The following is a 23,637-nucleotide window of genomic DNA, read 5'->3' on the forward strand; positions in this document are numbered from 1 at the left end:
AGGAAGGTAAGCAGGAGATATCTGTGATACCAGTGTATGGGGACAGTGGACCATTCCACCAGAGGAAGGTAAGCAGGAGATATATGTGATACTAGTGTATGGGGACAGCGGGCCATTCTGGGAGAGAAAGGTAAGCAGGAGATATCTGTGATACTAGTGTATGGGGACAGCGGGACATTCCGGGAGAGAAAGGTAAGCAGGAGATATCTGTGATACTAGTGTATGGGGACAGCGGCCATTCCGGGAGAGAAAGGTAAGCAGGAGATATCTGTGATACTAGTGTATGAGGACAGCGGGCCATTCCGGGAGAGGAAGGTAAGCAGGAGATATCTGTGATACTAGTGTATGGGGACAGCGGGCCATTCCGGGAGAGGAAGGTAAGCAGGAGATATCTGTGATACTAGTGTATGGGGACAGCGGCCATTCCGGGAGAGAAAGGTAAGCAGGAGATATCTGTGATACTAGTGTATGAGGACAGCGGCCATTCCGGGAGAGAAAGGTAAGCAGGAGATATCTGTGATACTAGTGTATGAGGACAGCGGCCATTCCGGGAGAGAAAGGTAAGCAGGAGATATCTGTGATACTAGTGTATGGGGAGAGCGGCCATTCCGGGAGAGGAAGGTAAGCAGGAGATATCTGTGATACTAGTGTATGGGGATAGCAGCCATTCCGGGAGAGAAAGGTAAGCAGGAGATATCTGTGATACTAGTGTATGGGGAGAGCGGCCATTCCGGGAGAGGAAGGTAAGCAGGAGATATCTGTGATACTAGTGTATGGGGAGAGCGGCCATTCCGGGAGAGAAAGGTAAGCAGGAGATATCTGTGATACTAGTGTATGGGGAGAGCGGCCATTCCGGGAGAGGAAGGTAAGCAGGAGATATCTGTGATACTAGTGTATGGGGATAGCAGCCATTCCGGGAGAGAAAGGTAAGCAGGAGATATCTGTGATACTAGTGTATGGGGAGAGCGGCCATTCCGGGAGAGAAAGGTAAGCAGGAGATATCTGTGATACTAGTGTATGGGGAGAGCGGCCATTCCGGGAGAGGAAGGTAAGCAGGAGATATCTGTGATACTAGTGTATGGGGAGAGCGGGCCATTCTGGGAGAGGAAGGTAAGCAGGAGATATCTGTGATACTAGTGTATGAGGACAGCGGCCATTCCGGGAGAGAAAGGTAAGCAGGAGATATCTGTGATACTAGTGTATGAGGACAGCGGCCATTCCGGGAGAGAAAGGTAAGCAGGAGATATCTGTGATACTAGTGTATGGGGAGAGCGGCCATTCCGGGAGAGGAAGGTAAGCAGGAGATATCTGTGATACTAGTGTATGGGGATAGCAGCCATTCCGGGAGAGAAAGGTAAGCAGGAGATATCTGTGATACTAGTGTATGGGGAGAGCGGCCATTCCGGGAGAGAAAGGTAAGCAGGAGATATCTGTGATACTAGTGTATGGGGAGAGCGGCCATTCCGGGAGAGGAAGGTAAGCAGGAGATATCTGTGATACTAGTGTATGGGGATAGCAGCCATTCCGGGAGAGAAAGGTAAGCAGGAGATATCTGTGATACTAGTGTATGGGGAGAGCGGCCATTCCGGGAGAGGAAGGTAAGCAGGAGATATCTGTGATACTAGTGTATGAGGACAGCGGCCATTCCGGGAGAGAAAGGTAAGCAGGAGATATCTGTGATACTAGTGTATGGGGAGAGCGGCCATTCCGGGAGAGGAAGGTAAGCAGGAGATATCTGTGATACTAGTGTATGGGGATAGCAGCCATTCCGGGAGAGAAAGGTAAGCAGGAGATATCTGTGATACTAGTGTATGGGGAGAGCGGCCATTCCGGGAGAGAAAGGTAAGCAGGAGATATCTGTGATACTAGTGTATGGGGAGAGCGGCCATTCCGGGAGAGGAAGGTAAGCAGGAGATATCTGTGATACTAGTGTATGGGGATAGCAGCCATTCCGGGAGAGAAAGGTAAGCAGGAGATATCTGTGATACTAGTGTATGGGGAGAGCGGCCATTCCGGGAGAGAAAGGTAAGCAGGAGATATCTGTGATACTAGTGTATGGGGAGAGCGGCCATTCCGGGAGAGAAAGGTAAGCAGGAGATATCTGTGATACTAGTGTATGGGGAGAGCGGCCATTCCGGGAGAGGAAGGTAAGCAGGAGATATCTGTGATACTAGTGTATGGGGACAGCGGGCCATTCCGGGAGAGGAAGGTAAGCAGGAGATATCTGTGATACTAGTGTATGGGGACAGCGGCCATTCCACCAGAGGAAGGTAAGCAGGAGATATCTGTGATACCAGTGTATGGGGACAGTGGACCATTCTGGGAGAGAAAGGTAAGCAGGAGATATCTGTGATACTAGTGTATGCAGGGCCAGATTAAAGGGGGGGGGGGCCACAGGTGCGATCGTCCCTGGGCCCCCACACCTGAAGGGCCCCCACACCCAGCCATCGGGGTTAAAGTGAACCGAAGGAGACTGAACCAGTTCCGCCTCCTCTGGACACCTAACCCCGATGCTGCACGGAGACACCAGGCGCCCGCTGAGATTGTAACCAGCGGGCGCCCGTCTCCCTCCCCGCAGCGGCAGCCAGAGCCGGAGACTAGAGCTCACTCGTGAGCTCCGGCTTCCGGCTCAGGCAGTCATGCATCTCTCCCATAGTGCAGAGGAGCAGCGCCAGCCGAGCGGATCAGAAGGCAGCGGGGCTTAAGGAAAGTATGATTTTTTTTCTCTTTAGTGCAAGCGGCTTTTCAACTGCTGGGGGGGATATTACTCGGGGGGACTATTGGGGGCATTACTCGGGGGGGACGGGACATTACTACTGGGGGCATTAGTCGGGGGGGGACAAGACTACTGGGGGCATTAGTCGGGGGGGACATTACTACTGGGGGCATTACTCAGGGGGAGGGCATTTCTCAGGGGGAGGGCATTTCTCAGGGGGAGGGCATTTCTCAGGGGGAGGGCATTACTACTGGTGCCACTACCACAGGGGGCATTACTACTTGTGCCACTACCACAGGGGGCACAACTACAGGGGTATTACTACTGGGGGCATTACTATTGGGAACACTAATACTGGGGGTATAACTACAGGGGGCATTGCATAGGGGGCACTGCATAAGGGGCAACACTCCTGGGGGCACTACTACTGGGTGCACTGCATAAAGGGCACGTAATAGGGGCCCCCACATGTTTGTTGCCCAGGGGCCCCCACAGACCTTAATCCGGCCCTGAGTGTATGGGGTGTATATCTGTGATACTAGCGTATGGGGTGTATATCTGTGATACTAGTGTATGGGGTGTATATCTGTGATACTAGTGTATGGGGTGTATATCTGTGATACTAGTGTATGGGGTGTATATCTGTGATACTAGTGTATGGGGTGTATATCTGTGATACTAGTGTATGGGGTGTATATCTGTGATACTAGTGTATGGGGTGTATATCTGTGATACTAGTGTATGGGGTGTATATCTGTGATACTAGTGTATGGGGTGTATATCTGTGATAGTAGTGTATGGGGTGTATAACTGTGATACTAGTGTATGGGGTGTATATCTGTGATACTAGTGTATGGGGTGTATATCTGTGATACTAGTGTATGGGGTGTATATCTGTGATACTAGTGTATGGGGTGTATATCTGTGATACTAGTGTATGGGGTGTATATCTGTGATACTAGTGTATGGGGTGTATATCTGTGATACTAGTGTATGGGGTGTATATCTGTGTGTGTACCATGAATAGGCCCCATAGTGAGTGATGGGAGAATGTACCTGTGTCAGACATTACCTGGCCGCGGTCCGCCATGGGAAGCCCCTGACCCGGCGTCACTCTCACCCCTCTTACTTCCTGGCCGGCACCTGTAGGGAAACAGTACATCAGGATTATCTGCAACACGCAGAGCGCTAGGTACCAGACACGTGGAGCAATTGCTTAGCGCCGTCACAGTCATGTTTCTATGGGATTAATGATGATTAATGATAATATAATGTCACCTATCACCTGTGTAATGAGATATTCTCACCTGTCAGCACCGACCTCTGCAGAGAGTACTCCCCTTTCCTGTGTCACACTCAGAGTACCGGGAAATAGAAGGACGATTGCCCCATCACAGTGACTGGGGTATTGATAGGTGCAATCAGCTATTAGGTACCTTATAGTATTACCAGCAATGACAGAGCGTTTTATACCAGTTTTAATGGAAGGTAACGACGCTCTGTGCAGGTCAGTGATTATAGAGGCTCAGTATCAGCTATGCAGTAATGTCCAGTAATCATCAGGGCGTAAAGCTGTGACCGGGGGAAGCCGCCTAATGTACTAAAGGGCGCAGAGGTCAGAACAGGTCCATGGTGCATATGATATTATAGGTGGCGCCCTCACGCCCGGGCCTCACCCCAGGCACCCCCACACTCACGCCCGGGCCTCACCCCAGGCACCCCCACACTCACGCCCGGGCCGCACCCCCACACTCACGCCCACACTCACACCCGGGCCTCACCCCACGCTCACACTCAGCCTGGGCCTCACCCCGCGCACCCTCACACTCAGCCTGGGCCTCACCCCGCGCACCCTCACACTCAGCCTGGGCCTCACCCCGCGCACCCTCACACTCAGCCTGGGCCTCACCCCGCGCACCCTCACACTCAGCCTGGGCCTCACCCCGCGCACCCTCACACTCAGCCTGGGCCTCACCCCGCGCACCCTCACACTCAGCCTGGGCCTCACCCCGCGCACCCTCACACTCAGCCTGGGCCTCACCCCGCGCACCCTCACACTCAGCCTGGGCCTCACCCCGCGCACCCTCACACTCAGCCTGGGCCTCACCCCGCGCACCCTCACACTCAGCCTGGGCCTCACCCCGCGCACCCTCACACTCAGCCTGGGCCTCACCCCGCGCACCCTCACACTCAGCCTGGGCCTCACCCCGCGCACCCTCACACTCAGCCTGGGCCTCACCCCGCGCACCCTCACACTCAGCCTGGGCCTCACCCCGCGCACCCTCACACTCAGCCTGGGCCTCACCCCGCGCACCCTCACACTCAGCCTGGGCCTCACCCCGCGCACCCTCACACTCAGCCTGGGCCTCACCCCACGCACCCTCACACTCAGCCTGGGCCTCACCCCACGCACCCTCACACTCAGCCTGGGCCTCACCCCACGCACCCTCACACTCAGCCTGGGCCTCACCCCACGCACCCTCACACTCAGCCTGGGCCTCACCCCACGCACCCTCACACTCAGCCTGGGCCTCACCCCACGCACCCTCACACTCAGCCTGGGCCTCACCCCACGCACCCTCACACTCAGCCTGGGCCTCACCCCACGCACCCTCACACTCAGCCTGGGCCTCACCCCACGCACCCTCACACTCAGCCTGGGCCTCACCCCACGCACCCTCACACTCAGCCTGGGCCTCACCCCACGCACCCTCACACTCAGCCTGGGCCTCACCCCACGCACCCTCACACTCAGCCTGGGCCTCACCCCACGCACCCTCACACTCAGCCTGGGCCTCACCCCACGCACCCTCACACTCAGCCTGGGCCTCACCCCACGCACCCTCACACTCAGCCTGGGCCTCACCCCACGCACCCTCACACTCAGCCTGGGCCTCACCCCACGCACCCTCACACTCAGCCTGGGCCTCACCCCACGCACCCTCACACTCAGCCTGGGCCTCACCCCACGCACCCTCACACTCAGCCTGGGCCTCACCCCACGCACCCTCACACTCAGCCTGGGCCTCACCCCACGCACCCTCACACTCAGCCTGGGCCTCACCCCACGCACCCTCACACTCAGCCTGGGCCTCACCCCACGCACCCTCACACTCAGCCTGGGCCTCACCCCACGCACCCTCACACTCAGCCTGGGCCTCACCCCACGCACCCTCACACTCAGCCTGGGCCTCACCCCACGCACCCTCACACTCAGCCTGGGCCTTACACTTGCTACCTCATTTTTTTGAAAGCTGTACACAAGCAAACATTTAAAGTTGATTAACATAAGGAGGCGCAATATACTACATAGTGCCGCTCTTTCTAGTCTTGCCAGTGGTGATATGATAAATGCACAGATAGCCCCAGCCGAGTCATGCAGCTGATGGGACAAAGGTGACCCCGGGGTTACTCTTACAATGATACTCTATATCAGCTGCCAGAATGTGATTAGTATGTGAATGAATTCTCCCAGACATTCTGGCTGCACAGTGACTGGTCCTGTACTGAGAGAGGAATGAGCAGAAGACAGGTGGTAACCTGCTGCTCACTAACTGCAACCACTCATCACATCTCCTGCAGCCCCAGGGGGTGATACCAGCCAGAGCCAGGCCCTCATTCCCCTCCCCTGTGACCCAGCCGCAATCACACTACAGAGCCTCCTGCAGCCCCAGGGGGTGATCCCAGCCAGAGCCAGGCCCTCATTCCCCGCCTGTAACCCAGCCGCAATCACACTACAGACAGCCTCCTGCAGCCCCAGGGGGTGATCCCAGCCAGAGCCAGGCCCTCATTTCCCTCCCCTGTAACCCAGCTGCAATCACACTACAGACAGCCTCCTGCAGCCCCAGGGGGTGATCCCAGCCAGAGCCAGGCCCTCATTTCCCTCCCCTGTAACCCAGCCGCAATCACACTACAGACAGCCTCCTGCAGCCCCAGGAAGTGATCCCAGCCAGAGCCAGGCCCTCATTCCCCTCCCCTGTAACCCAGCTGCAATCATACTACAGAACCTCCTGCAGCCCCAGGGGGTGATCCCAGCCAGAGCCAGGCCCTCATTCCCCTCCCCTGTAACCCAGCTGCAATCACACTACAGACAGCCTCCTGCAGCCCCAGGGAGTGATCCCAGCCAGAGCCAGGCCCTCATTCCCCTCCCCTGTAACCCAGCCGCAATCATACTACAGAGCCTCCTGCAGCCCCAGGGGGTGATCCCAGCCAGAGCCAGGCCCTCATTCCCCTCCCCTGTAACCCAGCCGCAATTACACTACATACAGCCTCCTGCAGCCCCAGGGAGTGATCCCAGCCAGAGCCAGGCCCTCATTCCCCTCCCCTGTAACCCAGCCGCAATCATACTACAGAGCCTCCTGCAGCCCCAGGGGGTGATCCCAGCCAGAGCCAGGCCCTCATTCCCCTCCCCTGTAACCCAGCCGCAATCACACTACAGAGCCTCCTGCAGCCCCAGGGGGTGATCCCAGCCAGAGCCAGGCCCTCATTCCTCTCCCATATAACTCAGCCGCAATCACACTACAGACAGCCTCCTGCAGCCCCAGGGAGTGATCCCAGCCAGAGCCAGGCCCTCATTCCCCTCCCCTGTAACCCAGCCACAATCACACTACAGAGCCTCCTGCAGCCCCAGGGGGTGATCCCAGCCAGAGCCAGGCCCTCATTCCCCTCCGCTGTAACCCAGCCGCAATCACACTACAGACAGCCTCCTGCAGCCCCAGGGAGTGATCCCAGCCAGAGCCAGGCCCTCATTCCTCTCCCCTGTAACCCATCCGCAATCACACTACAGACAGCCTCCTGCAGCCCCAGGGAGTGATCCCAGCCAGAGCCAGGCCCTCATTCCCCTCCCCTGTAACCCATCCGCAATCACACTACAGACAGCCTCCTGCAGCCCCAGGGAGTGAGCCCAGCCAGAGCCAGGCCCTCATTCCCCTCCCCTGTAACCCAGCCGCAATCATACTACAGAGCCTCCTGCAGCCCCAGGGGGTGATCCCAGCCAGAGCCAGGCCCTCATTCCTCTCCCATATAACTCAGCCGCCATCACACTACAGACAGCCTCCTGCAGCCCCAGGGAGTGATCTCAGCCAGAGCCAGGCCCTCATTCCCCTCCCCTGTAACCCAGCCACAATCACACTACAGAGCCTCCTGCAGCCCCAGGGGGTGATCCCAGCCAGAGCCAGGCCCTCATTCCCCTCCCCTGTAACCCAGCCGCAATCACACTACAGACAGCCTCCTGCAGCCCCAGGGAGTGATCCCAGCCAGAGCCAGGCCCTCATTCCCCTCCCCTGTAACCCAGCCGCAATCACACTACAGACAGCCTCCTGCAGCCCCAGGGAGTGATCCCAGCCAGAGCCAGGCCCTCATTCCCCTCCCCTGTAACCCAGCCGCAATCACACTACAGACAGCCTCCTGCAGCCCCAGGGAGTGATCCCAGCCAGAGCCAGGCCCTCATTCCCCTGCCCTGTAACCCAGCCGCAATCACACTACAGAGCCTCCTGCAGCCCCAGGGGGTGATCTCAGCCAGAGCCAGGCCCTCATTCCTCTCCCATATAACCCAGCCGCAATCACACTACAGACAGCCTCCTGCAGCCCCAGGGGGTGATCCCAGCCAGAGCCAGGCCCTCATTCCCCTCCCCTGTAACCCAGCTGCAATCACACTACAGACAGCCTCCTGCAGCCCCAGGGAGTGATCCCAGCCAGAGCCAGGCCCTCATTCCCCTGCCCTGTAACCCAGCCGCAATCACACTACAGAGCCTCCTGCAGCCCCAGGGGGTGATCCCAGCCAGAGCCAGGCCCTCATTCCCCTCCCCTGTAACCCAGCCGCAATCATACTACAGACAGCCTCCTGCAGCCCCAGGGGGTGATCCCAGCCAGAGCCAGGCCCTCATTCCCCTCCCATATAACCCAGCCGCAATCACACTACAGAGCCTCCTGCAGCCCCAGGGGGTGATCCCAGCCAGAGCCAGGCCCTCATTTCCCTCCCCTGTAACCCAGCCGCAATCACACTACAGAGCCTCCTGTAAGAGGGAAACATCCCCCATTATTATCAGATCCCTCCCAGCATGCCCTGCGGCAGCTGCCGTGTCACTCTGCTCTTGCGCAGATGGACTCCCGGGTCATAAACTCGCAAGTCCACGTCACAGAGAACATCGTAAAGGACAGCTCAATTTGGAAGTGTTGTCATTTGCATCACTGAGCGCATATGTTAGTGCATATGTGATCAGTAGGAATGCGAACACGGCGGGATGTAATTCGCAAGGTTAGTACATCCCGCCCTCAGAATGAGTCACGTCCTGTATAATGGGCCTCTTTCAGCATGGATAGCATGTATCCCAGAGCATGCGTTAGCATTGCGATCGTTCACCTACGCAGATACAAAACCATCGCAGACAGAGTGGCGAGACAGTGTTTGGGAGGTGGTGATGGGGGCATGGTGGGAGAAAAGCTGTTACATGGGCGTTCATAAATTAGCCACTGTGATGGCATACGCAGCTTGTGTACTCACTGCGTGCAACGAGGTTAGTAATCTCTGAGTAAGGTGTAATCAGTGGATTAAATAGTTAATTTGTACATAAGCATATAGGCATATAAGTAACAAACACATATACCCCTTGCTAGGCCTCTTTGAGGTTTGAAATGAGATTGTCTTAATACAGTGCAGTCTTTCCATAGAATGGTCAAATGACCTTTTGGGGTCAAATAAGACAAACTGAGGCCTAGCTCGTACCTGCCAGTTCTACTACTAGAAGTATAATGAGCCTTTCATGCCTTATATGTCTCATCAGTAGCAGCTACATTCTAATGAGATGACCATCGTAAGCTGTGTAGAGATGCTAAGCATTATGGGTAACTGTTAGTGATGTCCAGACTCTACACAAAGGAGCTTTGAAAGAAGTTCATCTCCATACATACTAGGATAAGTCATTACTGTATGTCTTTGTCTGGTAGTAATATCTTAGTGCTTACAGAGCATGTGCAAGAGAGATAAGTTTGGTCAATGCTATGCTGGACCAATGAGTGCTTGATACCTAGCACTGTATGTAATTAATATGGGTTTAATATCCGGACAGCCACCACCCCATTTTAGGGTATATAAATCAGAAGTAGACAAAGGTTCTTAGCTCGTGCATGCATCTCTAAGGCTGCAAATAGGATACCTGCAATGTAAATTGAACTACCTGGGCGTTATTGAAACGAGGGCTCCCCAGAGAAGAATATAAGATGAAGTACATCTTATGTTGGAGATGATGAATTACCGGTGTCATCTGAATACATAGACAAAAGTGGAGTATACAGTATACTTTGTATGTTGTTTGTTAATTGTTTGTTACTTGTCACTCATTTTGGTCACATATGTGTGTACTATTTAATTTAGATCAGAACGAAACCCACCATTATGCACTTGGTGTCAGAAGTGGGATCGAAAGGGTTATATAATTTGTGACCAATTGACTGATTCTGTAAAAAAAAAAAAAAAGTGCAAAATAATGTTTTGCTTTTTCACTGCTGTCCTGTACATTGGAATGTTTTCTCTGTCTCATTCCTATGAGAAAAAAAAGATTGTGATTTAGCTTAAATCACATTGTATGTTTTGTCTTTAAAAAAAAAAAAAAAATTGTGAAAAATGCTTTGCAAATTGTTGAAACATGTGAAAATTGTAAAAGATAGAGTACAGAAAAATATTGGTGAAATTTCAGAAATGTGTTAAAAAAATCTCAGTTTAATCCAACATGTTTGGGGACTCCTTTTGAAAGCAAATGATTTTGCATCAGATGATGAAGTTTTGCAATTATGTGTTCCTGAGATTTCTCAAACTCTGTGTTTAAGAAATTCCATAGGGAGGAGGAGGGAATCCTCACAAGCAGGAGTTGAGATGTCAGCTTGCGTAGAAATTATTCAGCTTGAAATACAAAGAGAAGTGTGTGAAGTTATGCAGAAAGAACTTGAAACAGAAATTAAGCATTGCACTACAGTAAATGTGTTTGATCAGAGCAGTGATTGTGTGAGGAAAATTTCTGATGATTTCACAAAATGCAAACAAAATGTTGAATTCCATAAATGAAAAGAATATGTCCAGAAATCAGATTCAAAATTGAATGCAAATGAGGTTTCTGATAAAATTCCAATAGTTTGTGATACTTCTGAGGTGAATGATGCTATCCTTGTATTGCCCAGGACTGTCCCGTTTGCCATGAAGTTTGAAATGATTGAAAAAAAGGATATGTCTGCATGGCCATTCAAAGGGGTGTTGCTAAGTGAAGGGGTGGTGATGATGCCTTTTGCCTTGCCCAATGAGACATGGGCATTGCCCAAAGCCAAAGGGTGGGAATTAGGCAGGATTGCAGTGATAGACCATGCCCCTGAGACTGAAGACTTCCCCCATGACAACATTAAATTTACATGGCATGATCAACGTGTCATTGTTGAGTTTAAGAAGACAAAAAGTGAAGAAGATGTGTTTTCTGATGAAACATCCATTGCAAATGATGTTCATGGTTTACTTGCTCATTGTGAAGGAGGGGTTGGTGGGTACACACTGACTAACCACAAGGGGCATACATGCATCACAGACACACTGACTAACCACAAGGGGCATACATGCAGTACAGACACACTGACTAACCACAAGGGGCATACATGCAGTACAGGCACACTGACTAACCACAAGGGGCATACATGCAGTACAGGCACACTGACTAACCACAAGGGGCATAAATGCAGTACAGGCACACTGACTAACCACAAGGGGCATACATGCAGTACAGGCACACTGACTAACCACAAGGGGCATACATGCAGTACAGGCACACTGGCTAACCACAAGGGGCATACATGCAGTACAGGCACACTGGCTAACCACAAGGGGCATACATGCAGTACAGGCACACTGGCTAACCACAAGGGGCATATATGCAGTACAGGCACACTGGCTAACCACAAGGGGCATACATGCAGTACAGGCACACTGGCTAACCACAAGGGGCATACATGCAGTACAGGCACGCTGGCTAACCACAAGGGGCATACATGCAGTACAGACACACTGGCTAACCACAAGGGGCATACATGCAGTACAGACACGCTGGCTAACCACAAGGGGCATACATGCAGTACAGGCACGCTGACTAACCACAAGGGGCATACATGCAGTACAGGCACGCTGACTAACCACAAGGGGCATACATGCAGTACAGGCACGCTGACTAACCACAAGGGGCATACATGCAGTACAGGCACGCTGACTAACCACAAGGGGCATACATGCAGTACAGACACGCTGACTAACCACAAGGGGCATACATGCAGTACAGACACGCTGACTAACCACAAGGGGCATACATGCAGTACAGACACGCTGACTAACCACAAGGGGCATACATGCAGTACAGACACGCTGGCTAACCACAAGGGGCATACATGCAGTACAGACACGCTGACTAACCACCAGGGGCATACATGCATCACAGACACGCTGGCTAACCACAAGGGGCATACATGCAGTACAGACACGCTGGCTAACCACAAGGGGCATACATGCAGTACAGACACGCTGACTAACCACAAGGGGCATACATGCAGTACAGACACACTGACTAACCACAAGGGGCATACATGCAGTACAGACACACTGACTAACCACAAGGGGCATACATGCAGTACAGACACGCTGACTAACCACAAGGGGCATACATGCAGTACAGACACGCTGGCTAACCACAAGGGGCATACATGCAGTACAGACACGCTGGCTAACCACAAGGGGCATACATGCATCACAGACACGCTGGCTAACCACAAGGGGCATACATGCAGTACAGACACGCTGACTAACCACAAGGGGCATACATGCAGTACAGACACGCTGACTAACCACACGGGGCATACATGCAGTACAGACACGCTGACTAACCACAAGGGGCATACATGCAGTACAGACACGCTGACTAACCACAAGGGGCATACATGCAGTACAGACACGCTGACTAACCACAAGGGGCATACATGCAGTACAGACACGCTGACTAACCACAAGGGGCATACATGCAGTACAGACACACTGACTAACCACAAGGGGCATACATGCAGTACAGACACACTGACTAACCACAGGGGGCATACATGCAGTACAGACACACTGACTAACCACAAGGGGCATACATGCAGTACAGACACACTGACTAACCACAAGGGGCATACATGCAGTACAGACACACTGACTAACCACAAGGGGCATACATGCAGTACATGCACACTAACTAACCACAAGGGGCATACATGCAGTACAGGCACACTGACTAACCACAAGGGGCATACATGCAGTACATGCACACTAACTAACCACAAGGGGCATACATGCAGTACAGACACACTGACTAACCACAAGGGGCATACATGCATTACAGACACACTGACTAACCACAAGGGGCATACATGCAGTAGAGACACACTGACTAACCACAAGGGGCATACATGCAGTACAGACACGCTGACTAACCACAAGGGGCATACATGCAGTACAGACACACTGACTAACCACAAGGGGCATACATGCATTACAGACACACTGACTAACCACAAGGGGCATACATGCATTACAGACACACTGACTAACCACAAGGGGCATACATGCAGTAGAGACACACTGACTAACCACAAGGGGCATACATGCATTACAGACACACTGACTGTGGGTTTGTGTAGTGACAAAGTTGCAGTGTATTTCCTTACAAAGCCTTACCAGCCAAAGGTCTTGAAGCAGCTGAAAGACACAGTTGCTAACGACAATGGCAGAAACTCTGATGCTGATTGAGGAGATCAAAGCGCTACTTACTGGCCGAGAGAAATTTAAACCAATGTTTGAACTGTCCATACTGGATTTCTGTATGATCACAGCTCCACAGTGGTGGGAAGATTTCCTGCACAGAGAGCATTATTGGTTCATGGACTATGGTGCTATCTGCACCCATACAGGACTGTTGTGGACATTTGCAAGATCTAACATAGCACAACCATTACATACATCTGTGTGCATTGTGCAAAACTGAACTTGTGCCTTATATTGGTTGGATCCACACTCACCAATATTCTCAAGACTTTTTCAAGATTTCATTGAACTTTGCTTTACTTTACTGATATTAATTATCTTATAAGTAACTGATATATTTGATATAATCATATGTATTATTCACTGTTTTATTAGTGTATTCACACGATATAAAGGAATATAATGTAGAGAGTTAGAAATGAAACAAGAGTTCAGTGATGCTTATTGACAGATTCTGTAATACAGCCAGAGGGGTCATCCTGAATGGAAATGTTGCTTAGTGGGATTTTATATTAATTGTTACATATAATCATAGTATTAACCTTGTTATGTTATATGTTGTTACATAGTGTGTTAGGATAAGTAGTGAAAGTACAATGGAGGTTTAGATTATGCAATGGGGATCATGTTCCTTATATTTGATATGTAGAAATCAGGGTGGAATGTAATCAGTGGATTAATTAGATAATTTGTACATAAGCATATAAGTAACAAACACATATACCCCTTGCTAGGCCTAGGCACATACAGGACAGGACTCAGGGTTACATGTCTATTTATATATATGTCTCCTCACATACAGGCCTCAGGGTTACATGTGTGTGTGTATATATATATATATATATATATATATATATATATATATATATATATATATATATATAAAAAAAATCTCCTCCTCACATACAGGCCTCAGGGTTACATGTGTGTGTGTATATATATATATATATAAAAAAATCTCCTCCTCACATACAGGCCTCAGGGTTAGCAATAAGAGGAATAAAATAAAAATGTAGCTAATTTGCCCCCTGCTAAAACCATGTTACACTACAAGTCGGGCACATTTATCAAAAAATATTTGCAGGGGGTTCCCACAAATATGATGGATCCCCGGAATGTAACAAGGAGAACTGCAGCAGCCACAGGTTCCTATGGGAGCTCCAGACCTTGGCCCCATAGCCAACGCTTAAGATGGCGTTACCCAATGCAACCTATGGGCTACGTAACGTACAGCCGCAGCCGCCCACAAGCATCGCCGGATGTCGGCACATGCACCGCCATACTGTATGTCGGCACATGCACCGCCATACTGTATGTCGGCACATGCACCGCCATACTGTATGTCGGCACATGCACAGTAGAACATGTGATCATTTCACTTCTTATTGAATCAGACTTGTTACATTTAAGTGAATGTAAATGACTGATTGCCGCAAATATTTATATACAGTACGTGGGCATACCGCAAATACTTATATACATGGGCATACCGCAAATACTTATATACATGGGCATACCGCAAATATTTATATACATGGGCATACCTCTAATATTTCTATACATGGGCATACTGCAAATACTTATATACATGGGCATACTGCAAATAATTATATACATGGACATACCTCTAATATTTATATACATGGGCATACTGCAAATATTAGTAAGCAGACCCCAAAGTGAGCAGTGATTTATAGCTGGGAGGGGCATGTCCTCACTTTATTCTAATTATCATTGTAAATCTCATCCAGCATTTGTTCTGTACATGTAATAGCAGCCATAATAACCTGCATGCACAATAATAAGTATCTGCCCCCCTTGTATTGCAGCATGGGACATTCCAGGGGCGACTGGCTCCGTTTATTGCTCTTACACCTCCAGTAGCTGTGAATCAGGGTCACTATGGGACGTGTTATGTACAGATACACACAGGCCATTACTGTCCCGGGTCTATGGAAAGAGCGTTTCTATATACAACGATTACTACATACTGACTCTCAGGAGCAATCACACATAATATAGATATATAGATTATCTATATATATATATATATATATATATATATATATATATAGATAGATAATGACATAGCAGCTACCGTTTATCGTATTACACTCCTACAGTCACCATACTCCCGGCTCCAGAGGATATTACATTTATCTCACCTGTAAATCGTCTTCTCCTCTCTCCGCTGTTGTGATCTAACTCATCCCAATCCGGATTCAATCCATGACATTACAGATAGCTCCAGATGTGACACCTGGGGCCCCTTCCAGGCTTATTGCTCCTGTGTGCCTCACCTGCCCCTACTAATACTGTTACTACAACCTCACACGGCTCTCTCCTTTCTCACACACCCTTACTTACTACAGCTGCAGCAGGACTGTCCTTCCCTCTCTCATCCCAATTCTGAGTCTTTACCACACCCTTCTAATCTTCTTTCCTCACCTGTCCCTGCTCACCTGGTGCCCACGCCTCTCTCCTTACCTGTCTCAGCTCACCTGGAGGCCACGCCCCTCTCTCCTAATCTTCTCTCCTTACCTGTCCCAGCTCACCTGGAGGCCACGCCTCTCTCCTTACCTGTGCCAGCTCACCTGGTGGCCACGCCTCCCTCCTGATGTGGAGGACATAGCTGACATTTCTGTGCTGTGCTGTGCTGGGCAGGCTGTGCTGTGTCTGTGCAGAGCTGAGCTGTGCTGGGCAGGCTGTGCTGTGCTGTGCAGGCTGTGCTGTGCCTGTGCAGAGCTGGGCAGGCTGTGCTGTGCCTGTGCAGAGCTGGGCAGGCTGTGCTGTGCCTGTGCAGAGCTGGGCAGGCTGAGCTGTGCCTGTGCAGAGCTGGGCAGGCTGTGCTGTGTCTGTGCAGAGCTGGGCAGGCTGTGCTGTGTCTGTGCAGAGCTGGGCAGGCTGTGCTGTGTCTGTGCAGAGCTGGGCAGGCTGTGCTGTGCTGTGCCTGTGCAGAGCTGGGCAGGCTGTGCTGTGCCTGTGCAGAGCTGGGCAGGCTGTGCTGTGCCTGTGCAGAGCTGAGCAGGCTGTGCTGTGTCTGTGCTGGGCAGGCTGTGCTGTGTCTGTGCAGAGCTGGGCAGGCTGAGCTGGGCAGGCTGTGCTGTGTCTGTGCAGAGCTGGGCAGGCTGTGCTGTGTCTGTGCAGAGCTGGGCAGGCTGTGCTGTGTCTGTGCAGAGCTGGGCAGGCTGTGCTGTGCTGTGTCTGGGCAGAGCTGGGCAGGCTGTGCTGTGCTGTGTCTGGGCAGAGCTGGGCAGGCTGTGCTGTGTCTGGGCAGAGCTGTGCAGGCTGTGTCTGTGCAGAGCTGTGCAGGCTGTGTAGAGCTGTGCTGTGTCTGTGCAGAGCTGGGCAGGCTGTGCTGTGTCTGTGCAGAGCTGGGCAGGCTGTGCTGTGTCTGGGCAGAGCTGTGCAGGCTGTGCAGAGCTGGGCAGGCTGTGCTGTGTCTGGGCAGAGCTGGGCAGGCTGTGCTGTGTCTGTGCAGAGCTGGGCAGGCTGTGCTGTGTGTGCAGAGCTGGGCAGGCTGTGCTGTGTCTGTGCAGAGCTGGGCAGGCTGTGCTGTGCTGTGTCTGTGCAGAGCTGGGCAGGCTGTGCTGTGCTGTGTCTGTGCAGAGCTGGGCAGGCTGTGCTGTGTCTGGGCAGAGCTGTGCAGGCTGTGTCTGTGCAGAGCTGTGCAGGCTGTGTAGAGCTGTGCTGTGTCTGTGCAGAGCTGGGCAGGCTGTGCTGTGTCTGTGCAGAGCTGGGCAGGCTGTGCTGTGTCTGGGCAGAGCTGTGCAGGCTGTGCAGAGCTGGGCAGGCTGTGCTGTGTCTGGGCAGAGCTGGGCAGGCTGTGCTGTGTCTGTGCAGAGCTGGGCAGGCTGTGCTGTGTCTGTGCAGAGCTGGGCAGGCTGTGCTGTGTCTGTGCAGAGCTGGGCAGGCTGTGCTGTGCTGTGCCTGTGCAGAGCTGGGCAGGCTGTGCTGTGCCTGTGCAGAGCTGGGCAGGCTGTGCTGTGCCTGTGCAGAGCTGAGCAGGCTGTGCTGTGTCTGTGCTGGGCAGGCTGTGCTGTGTCTGTGCAGAGCTGGGCAGGCTGAGCTGGGCAGGCTGTGCTGTGTCTGTGCAGAGCTGGGCAGGCTGTGCTGTGTCTGTGCAGAGCTGGGCAGGCTGTGCTGTGTCTGTGCAGAGCTGGGCAGGCTGTGCTGTGCTGTGTCTGTGCAGAGCTGGGCAGGCTGTGCTGTGCTGTGTCTGGGCAGAGCTGGGCAGGCTGTGCTGTGTCTGGGCAGAGCTGTGCAGGCTGTGTCTGTGCAGAGCTGTGCAGGCTGTGTAGAGCTGTGCTGTGTCTGTGCAGAGCTGGGCAGGCTGTGCTGTGTCTGTGCAGAGCTGGGCAGGCTGTGCTGTGTCTGGGCAGAGCTGTGCAGGCTGTGCAGAGCTGGGCAGGCTGTGCTGTGTCTGTGCAGAGCTGGGCAGGCTGTGCTGTGTCTGGGCAGAGCTGGGCAGGCTGTGCTGTGTCTGTGCAGAGCTGGGCAGGCTGTGCTGTGTCTGTGCAGAGCTGGGCAGGCTGTGCTGTGTCTGTGCAGAGCTGGGCAGGCTGTGCTGTGCTGTGTCTGTGCAGAGCTGGGCAGGCTGTGCTGTGCTGTGTCTGTGCAGAGCTGGGCAGGCTGTGCTGTGTCTGGGCAGAGCTGTGCAGGCTGTGTCTGTGCAGAGCTGTGCAGGCTGTGTAGAGCTGTGCTGTGTCTGTGCAGAGCTGGGCAGGCTGTGCTGTGTCTGTGCAGAGCTGGGCAGGCTGTGCTGTGTCTGGGCAGAGCTGTGCAGGCTGTGCAGAGCTGGGCAGGCTGTGCTGTGTCTGGGCAGAGCTGGGCAGGCTGTGCTGTGTCTGTGCAGAGCTGGGCAGGCTGTGCTGTGTAAATTACAGAGCCCCAGGGCTGAATCATGTCCTTTGTTATCACTGAGGTTTCTAAGTGCAGAATGCTGGAGTCATTGGAGCATGACGGAAAAGCAGAAGATGTTTACTGCGGTTTATAAGTAATTGCCATCATCTTGCTCAGCCTGTAATCAGAGGGAAAACTTTTATTTATTATTAAAAAAACGTATTTATATATAGCGCCAGCAGACTGAGTAGCGATGCAGCACTGGGTACTACCACAGTAATAAAATGTGATGGGGTATTAACACAGGGACAGGGAGGTGAGAGGGCCCTGCTCTTAGGCTCACACTCTGTATCTATGTCTTACCAATAAAATAATAGGTATAACACTAAAGCTGGGCATACACTATACATTATCTGTCACATATCTGTCCTATCTGGCTGGTTACTAATGCTGGGAATACACTATACATTATCTGTCACATATCTGTCCTATCTGGCTGGTTACTAATGCTGGGCGTACACTATACATTATCTGTCACATATCTGTCCTATCTGGCTGGTTACTAATGCTGGGCGTACACTATACATTATCTGTCACATATCTGTCCTATCTGGCTGGTTACTAATGCTGGGCATACACTATACATTATCTGTCACATATCTGTCCTATCTGGCTGGTTACTAATGCTGGGCGTACACTATACATTATCTGTCACATATCTGTCCTATCTGGCTGGTTACTAATGCTGGGCGTACACTATACATTATCTGTCACATATCTGTCCTATCTGGCTGGTTACTAATGCTGGGCGTACACTATACATTATCTGTCACATATCTGTCCTATCTGGCTGGTGACTAATGCTGGGCGTACACTATACATTATCTGTCACATATCTGTCCTATCTGGCTGGTTACTAATGCTGGGTGTACACTATACATTATCTGTCACATATCTGTCCTATCTGGCCGGTTACTAATGCTGGGCATACACTATACATTATCTGTCACATATCTGTCCTATCTGGCTGGTTACTAATGCTGGGCGTACACTATACATTATCTGTCACATATCTGTCCTTTCTGGCCGGTTACTAATGCTGGGCTTACACTATACATTATCTGTCACATATCTGTCCTATCTGGCCGGTTACTAATGCTGGGCTTACACTATACATTATCTGTCACATATCTGTCCTATCTGGCCGGTTACTAATGCTGGGCGTACACTATACATTATCTGTCACATATCTGTCCTATCTGGCTGGTTACTAATGCTGGGCATACACTATACATTATCTGTCACATATCTGTCCTATCTGGCTGGTTACTAATGCTGGGCGTACACTATACATTACCTGTCACATATCTGTCCTATCTGGCTGGTTACTAATGCTGGGCGTACACTATACATTATCTGTCACATATCTGTCCTATCTGGCCGGTGACTAATGCTGGGCGTACACTATACAATTATCTGTCACATATCTGTCCTATCTGGCTGGTTACTAATGCTGGGCATACACTATACATTATCTGTCACATATCTGTCCTATCTGGCTGGTTACTAATGCTGGGCGTACACTATACATTATCTGTCACATATCTGTCCTATCTGGCTGGTTACTAATGCTGGGCGTACACTATACATTATCTGTCACATATCTGTCCTATCTGGCTGGTTACTAATGCTGGGCGTACACTATACATTATCTGTCACATATCTGTCCTATCTGGCTGGTGACTAATGCTGGGCGTACACTATACATTATCTGTCACATATCTGTCCTATCTGGCTGGTTACTAATGCTGGGTGTACACTATACATTATCTGTCACATATCTGTCCTATCTGGCCGGTTACTAATGCTGGGCATACACTATACATTATCTGTCACATATCTGTCCTATCTGGCTGGTTACTAATGCTGGGCGTACACTATACATTATCTGTCACATATCTGTCCTTTCTGGCCGGTTACTAATGCTGGGCTTACACTATACATTATCTGTCACATATCTGTCCTATCTGGCCGGTTACTAATGCTGGGCTTACACTATACATTATCTGTCACATATCTGTCCTATCTGGCCGGTTACTAATGCTGGGCGTACACTATACATTATCTGTCACATATCTGTCCTATCTGGCTGGTTACTAATGCTGGGCATACACTATACATTATCTGTCACATATCTGTCCTATCTGGCTGGTTACTAATGCTGGGCGTACACTATACATTACCTGTCACATATCTGTCCTATCTGGCTGGTTACTAATGCTGGGCGTACACTATACATTATCTGTCACATATCTGTCCTATCTGGCCGGTGACTAATGCTGGGCGTACACTATACAATTATCTGTCACATATCTGTCCTATCTGGCTGGTTACTAATGCTGGGCATACACTATACATTATCTGTCACATATCTGTCCTATCTGGCTGGTTACTAATGCTGGGCGTACACTATACATTATCTGTCACATATCTGTCCTATCTGGCTGGTTACTAATGCTGGGCGTACACTATACATTATATGTCACATATCTGTCCTATCTGGCTGGTTACTAATGCTGGGCATACACTATACATTATCTGTCACATAACTGTCCTATCTGGCTGGTTACTAATGCTGCGTATATACTATACATTATCTGTCACATATCTGTCCTATCTGGCTGGTTACTAATGCTGGGCATACACTATACATTATCTGTCCTATCTGGCTGGTGACTAATGCTGGGCGTACACTATACATTATCTGTCACATATCTGTCCTATCTGGCTGGTGACTAATGCTGGGCATACACTATACATTATCTGTCACATATCTGTCCTATCTGGCTGGTTACTAATGCTGGGCATACACTATACATTATCTGTCACATATCTGTCTGGTTACTAATGCTGGGCGTACACTATACATTATCTGCCACATATCTGTCCTATCTGGCTGGTTACTAATGCTGGACATACACTATACATTATCTGTCACATATCTGTCCTATCTGGCTGGTTACTAATGCTGGGCGTACACTATACATTATCTGTCACATATCTGTCCTATCTGGCCGGTTACTAATGCTGGGCGTACACTATACATTATCTGTCACATATCTGTCCTATCTGGCCGGTTACTAATGCTGGGCGTACACTATACATTATCTGTCCTATCTGGCTGGTTACTAATGCTGGGCATACACTATACATTATCTGTCACATATCTGTCCTATCTGGCCGGTTACTAATGCTGGGCGTACACTATACATTATCTGTCACATATCTGTCCTATCTGGCCGGTTACTAATGCTGGGCGTAAACTATACATTATCTGCCACATATCTGTCCTATCTGGCTGGTTACTAATGCTGGGCGTACACTATACATTATCTGTCACATATCTGTCCTATCTGGCTGGTTACTAATGCTGGGCATACACTATACATTATCTGTCAGATATCTGTCCTATCTGGCTGGTTACTAATGCTGGGCGTACACTATACATTATCTGTCACATATCTGTCCTATCTGGCCGGTTACTAATGCTGGGCATACACTATACATTATCTGTCACATATCTGTCCTATCTGGCCGGTTACTAATGCTGGGCGTACACTATACATTATCTGCCACATATCTGTCCTATCTGGCCGGTTACTAATGCTGGGCGTACACTATACATTATCTGTCACATATCTGTCCTATCTGGCTGGTTACTAATGCTGGGCGTACACTATCCATTATCTGTCACATATCTGTCCTATCTGGCTGGTTACTAATGCTGGGCTTACACTATACATTATCTGTCACATATCTGTCCTATCTGGCCGGTTACTAATGCTGGGCGTACACTATACATTATCTGTCCTATCTGGCTGGTTACTAATGCTGGGCATACACTATACATTATCTGTCACATATCTGTCCTATCTGGCTGGTGACAAATGCTGGGCATACACTATACATTATCTATCACATATCTGTCCTATCTGGCCGGTTACTAATGCTGGGCTTACACTATACATTATCTGTCACATATCTGTCCTATCTGGCCGGTTACTAATGCTGGGCGTACACTATACATTATCTGTCACATATCTGTCCTATCTGGCTGGTGACTAATGCTGGGCTTACACTATACATTATCTGTCACATATCTGTCCTATCTGGCTGGTGACTAATGCTGGGAGTACACTATACATTATCTGTCACATCTCTGTCCTATCTGGCCGGTTACTAATGCTGGGCGTACACTATACATTATCTGTCACATATCTGTCCTATCTGGCTGGTGACTAATGCTGGGAGTACACTATACATTATCTGTCACATATCTGTCCTATCTGGCTGGCTACTAATGCTGGGCTAACACTATACATTATCTATCACATATCTGTCCTATCTGGCCGTACACTATACATTATCTGTCACATATCTGTCCTATCTGGCTGGTTACTAATGCTAGGCGTACACTATACATTATCTGTCACATATCTGTCCTATCTGGCCGGTTACTAATGCTGGGCATATACTATATACATTATCTGTCACATATCTGTCCTATCTGGCTGGTTACTAATGCTAGGCGTACACTATACATTATCTGTCACATATCTGTCCTATCTGGCTGGTTACTAATGCTGGGCGTACACTATACATTATCTGTCACATATCTGTCCTATCTGGCCGGTTACTAATGCTGGGCGTACACTATACATTATCTGTCACATATCTGTCCTATCTGGCCGGTTACTAATGCTGGGCGTACACTATACATTATCTGTCACATATCTGTCCTATCTGGCCGGTTACTAATGCTGGGCGTACACTATACATTATCTGTCACATATCTGTCCTATCTGGCTGGTCACTAATGCTGGGTATACACTATACATTATCTGTCACATATCTGTCCTATCTGGCCGGTTACTAATGCTGGGCGTACACTATACATTATCTGTCACATATCTGTCCTATCTGGCTGGTTACTAATGCTGGGTATATACTATATACATTATCTGTCACATATCTGGCTGGTTACTAATGCTGGGCGTACACTATACATTATCTGTCCTATCTGGCTGGTTACTAATGCTGGGCGTACACTATACATTATCTGTCACATATCTGTCCTATCTGGCTGGTGACTAATGCTGGGCATACACTATACATTATCTGTCACATATCTGTCCTATTTGGCTGGTTACTAATGCTGGGCATACACTATACATTATCTGTCCTATCTGGCTGGTTA

The 23,637-nt window shown here is 50.3% G+C and overlaps 1 protein-coding gene across 2 annotated transcripts in view; it reads right to left on the reverse strand.

Annotated features, from left to right (window-relative positions):
* LOC148481860 (sterile alpha motif domain-containing protein 12-like) overlaps positions 1-16,175 on the reverse strand; it is a 35,858-nt gene extending 19,683 nt beyond the window's left edge. Inside the window, exons 1-2 of one of the 2 annotated variants that reach the window (XM_088452907.1) lie at positions 16,119-16,175; positions 3,789-3,859 (exon numbers count right to left, since the gene is read on the reverse strand). In XM_088452907.1, coding sequence (XP_088309033.1) covers positions 3,789-3,806 — 18 coding nt within the window. In that variant the 5' untranslated portion in view covers positions 3,807-3,859; positions 16,119-16,175. Of the gene's footprint in view, positions 1-3,788; positions 3,860-15,703 lie in introns of both variants that reach the window. The other variant, XM_088452906.1, reaches the window with a different exon arrangement.
* Positions 16,176-23,637: the final 7,462 nt, after the last annotated feature.

The sequence above is a fragment of the Taudactylus pleione genome, unplaced genomic scaffold, assembly GCF_031769625.1.
Source record: "Taudactylus pleione unplaced genomic scaffold, aTauple2 ptg000558l, whole genome shotgun sequence".
Classification (NCBI taxonomy): Eukaryota; Metazoa; Chordata; class Amphibia; order Anura; family Myobatrachidae; genus Taudactylus; species Taudactylus pleione.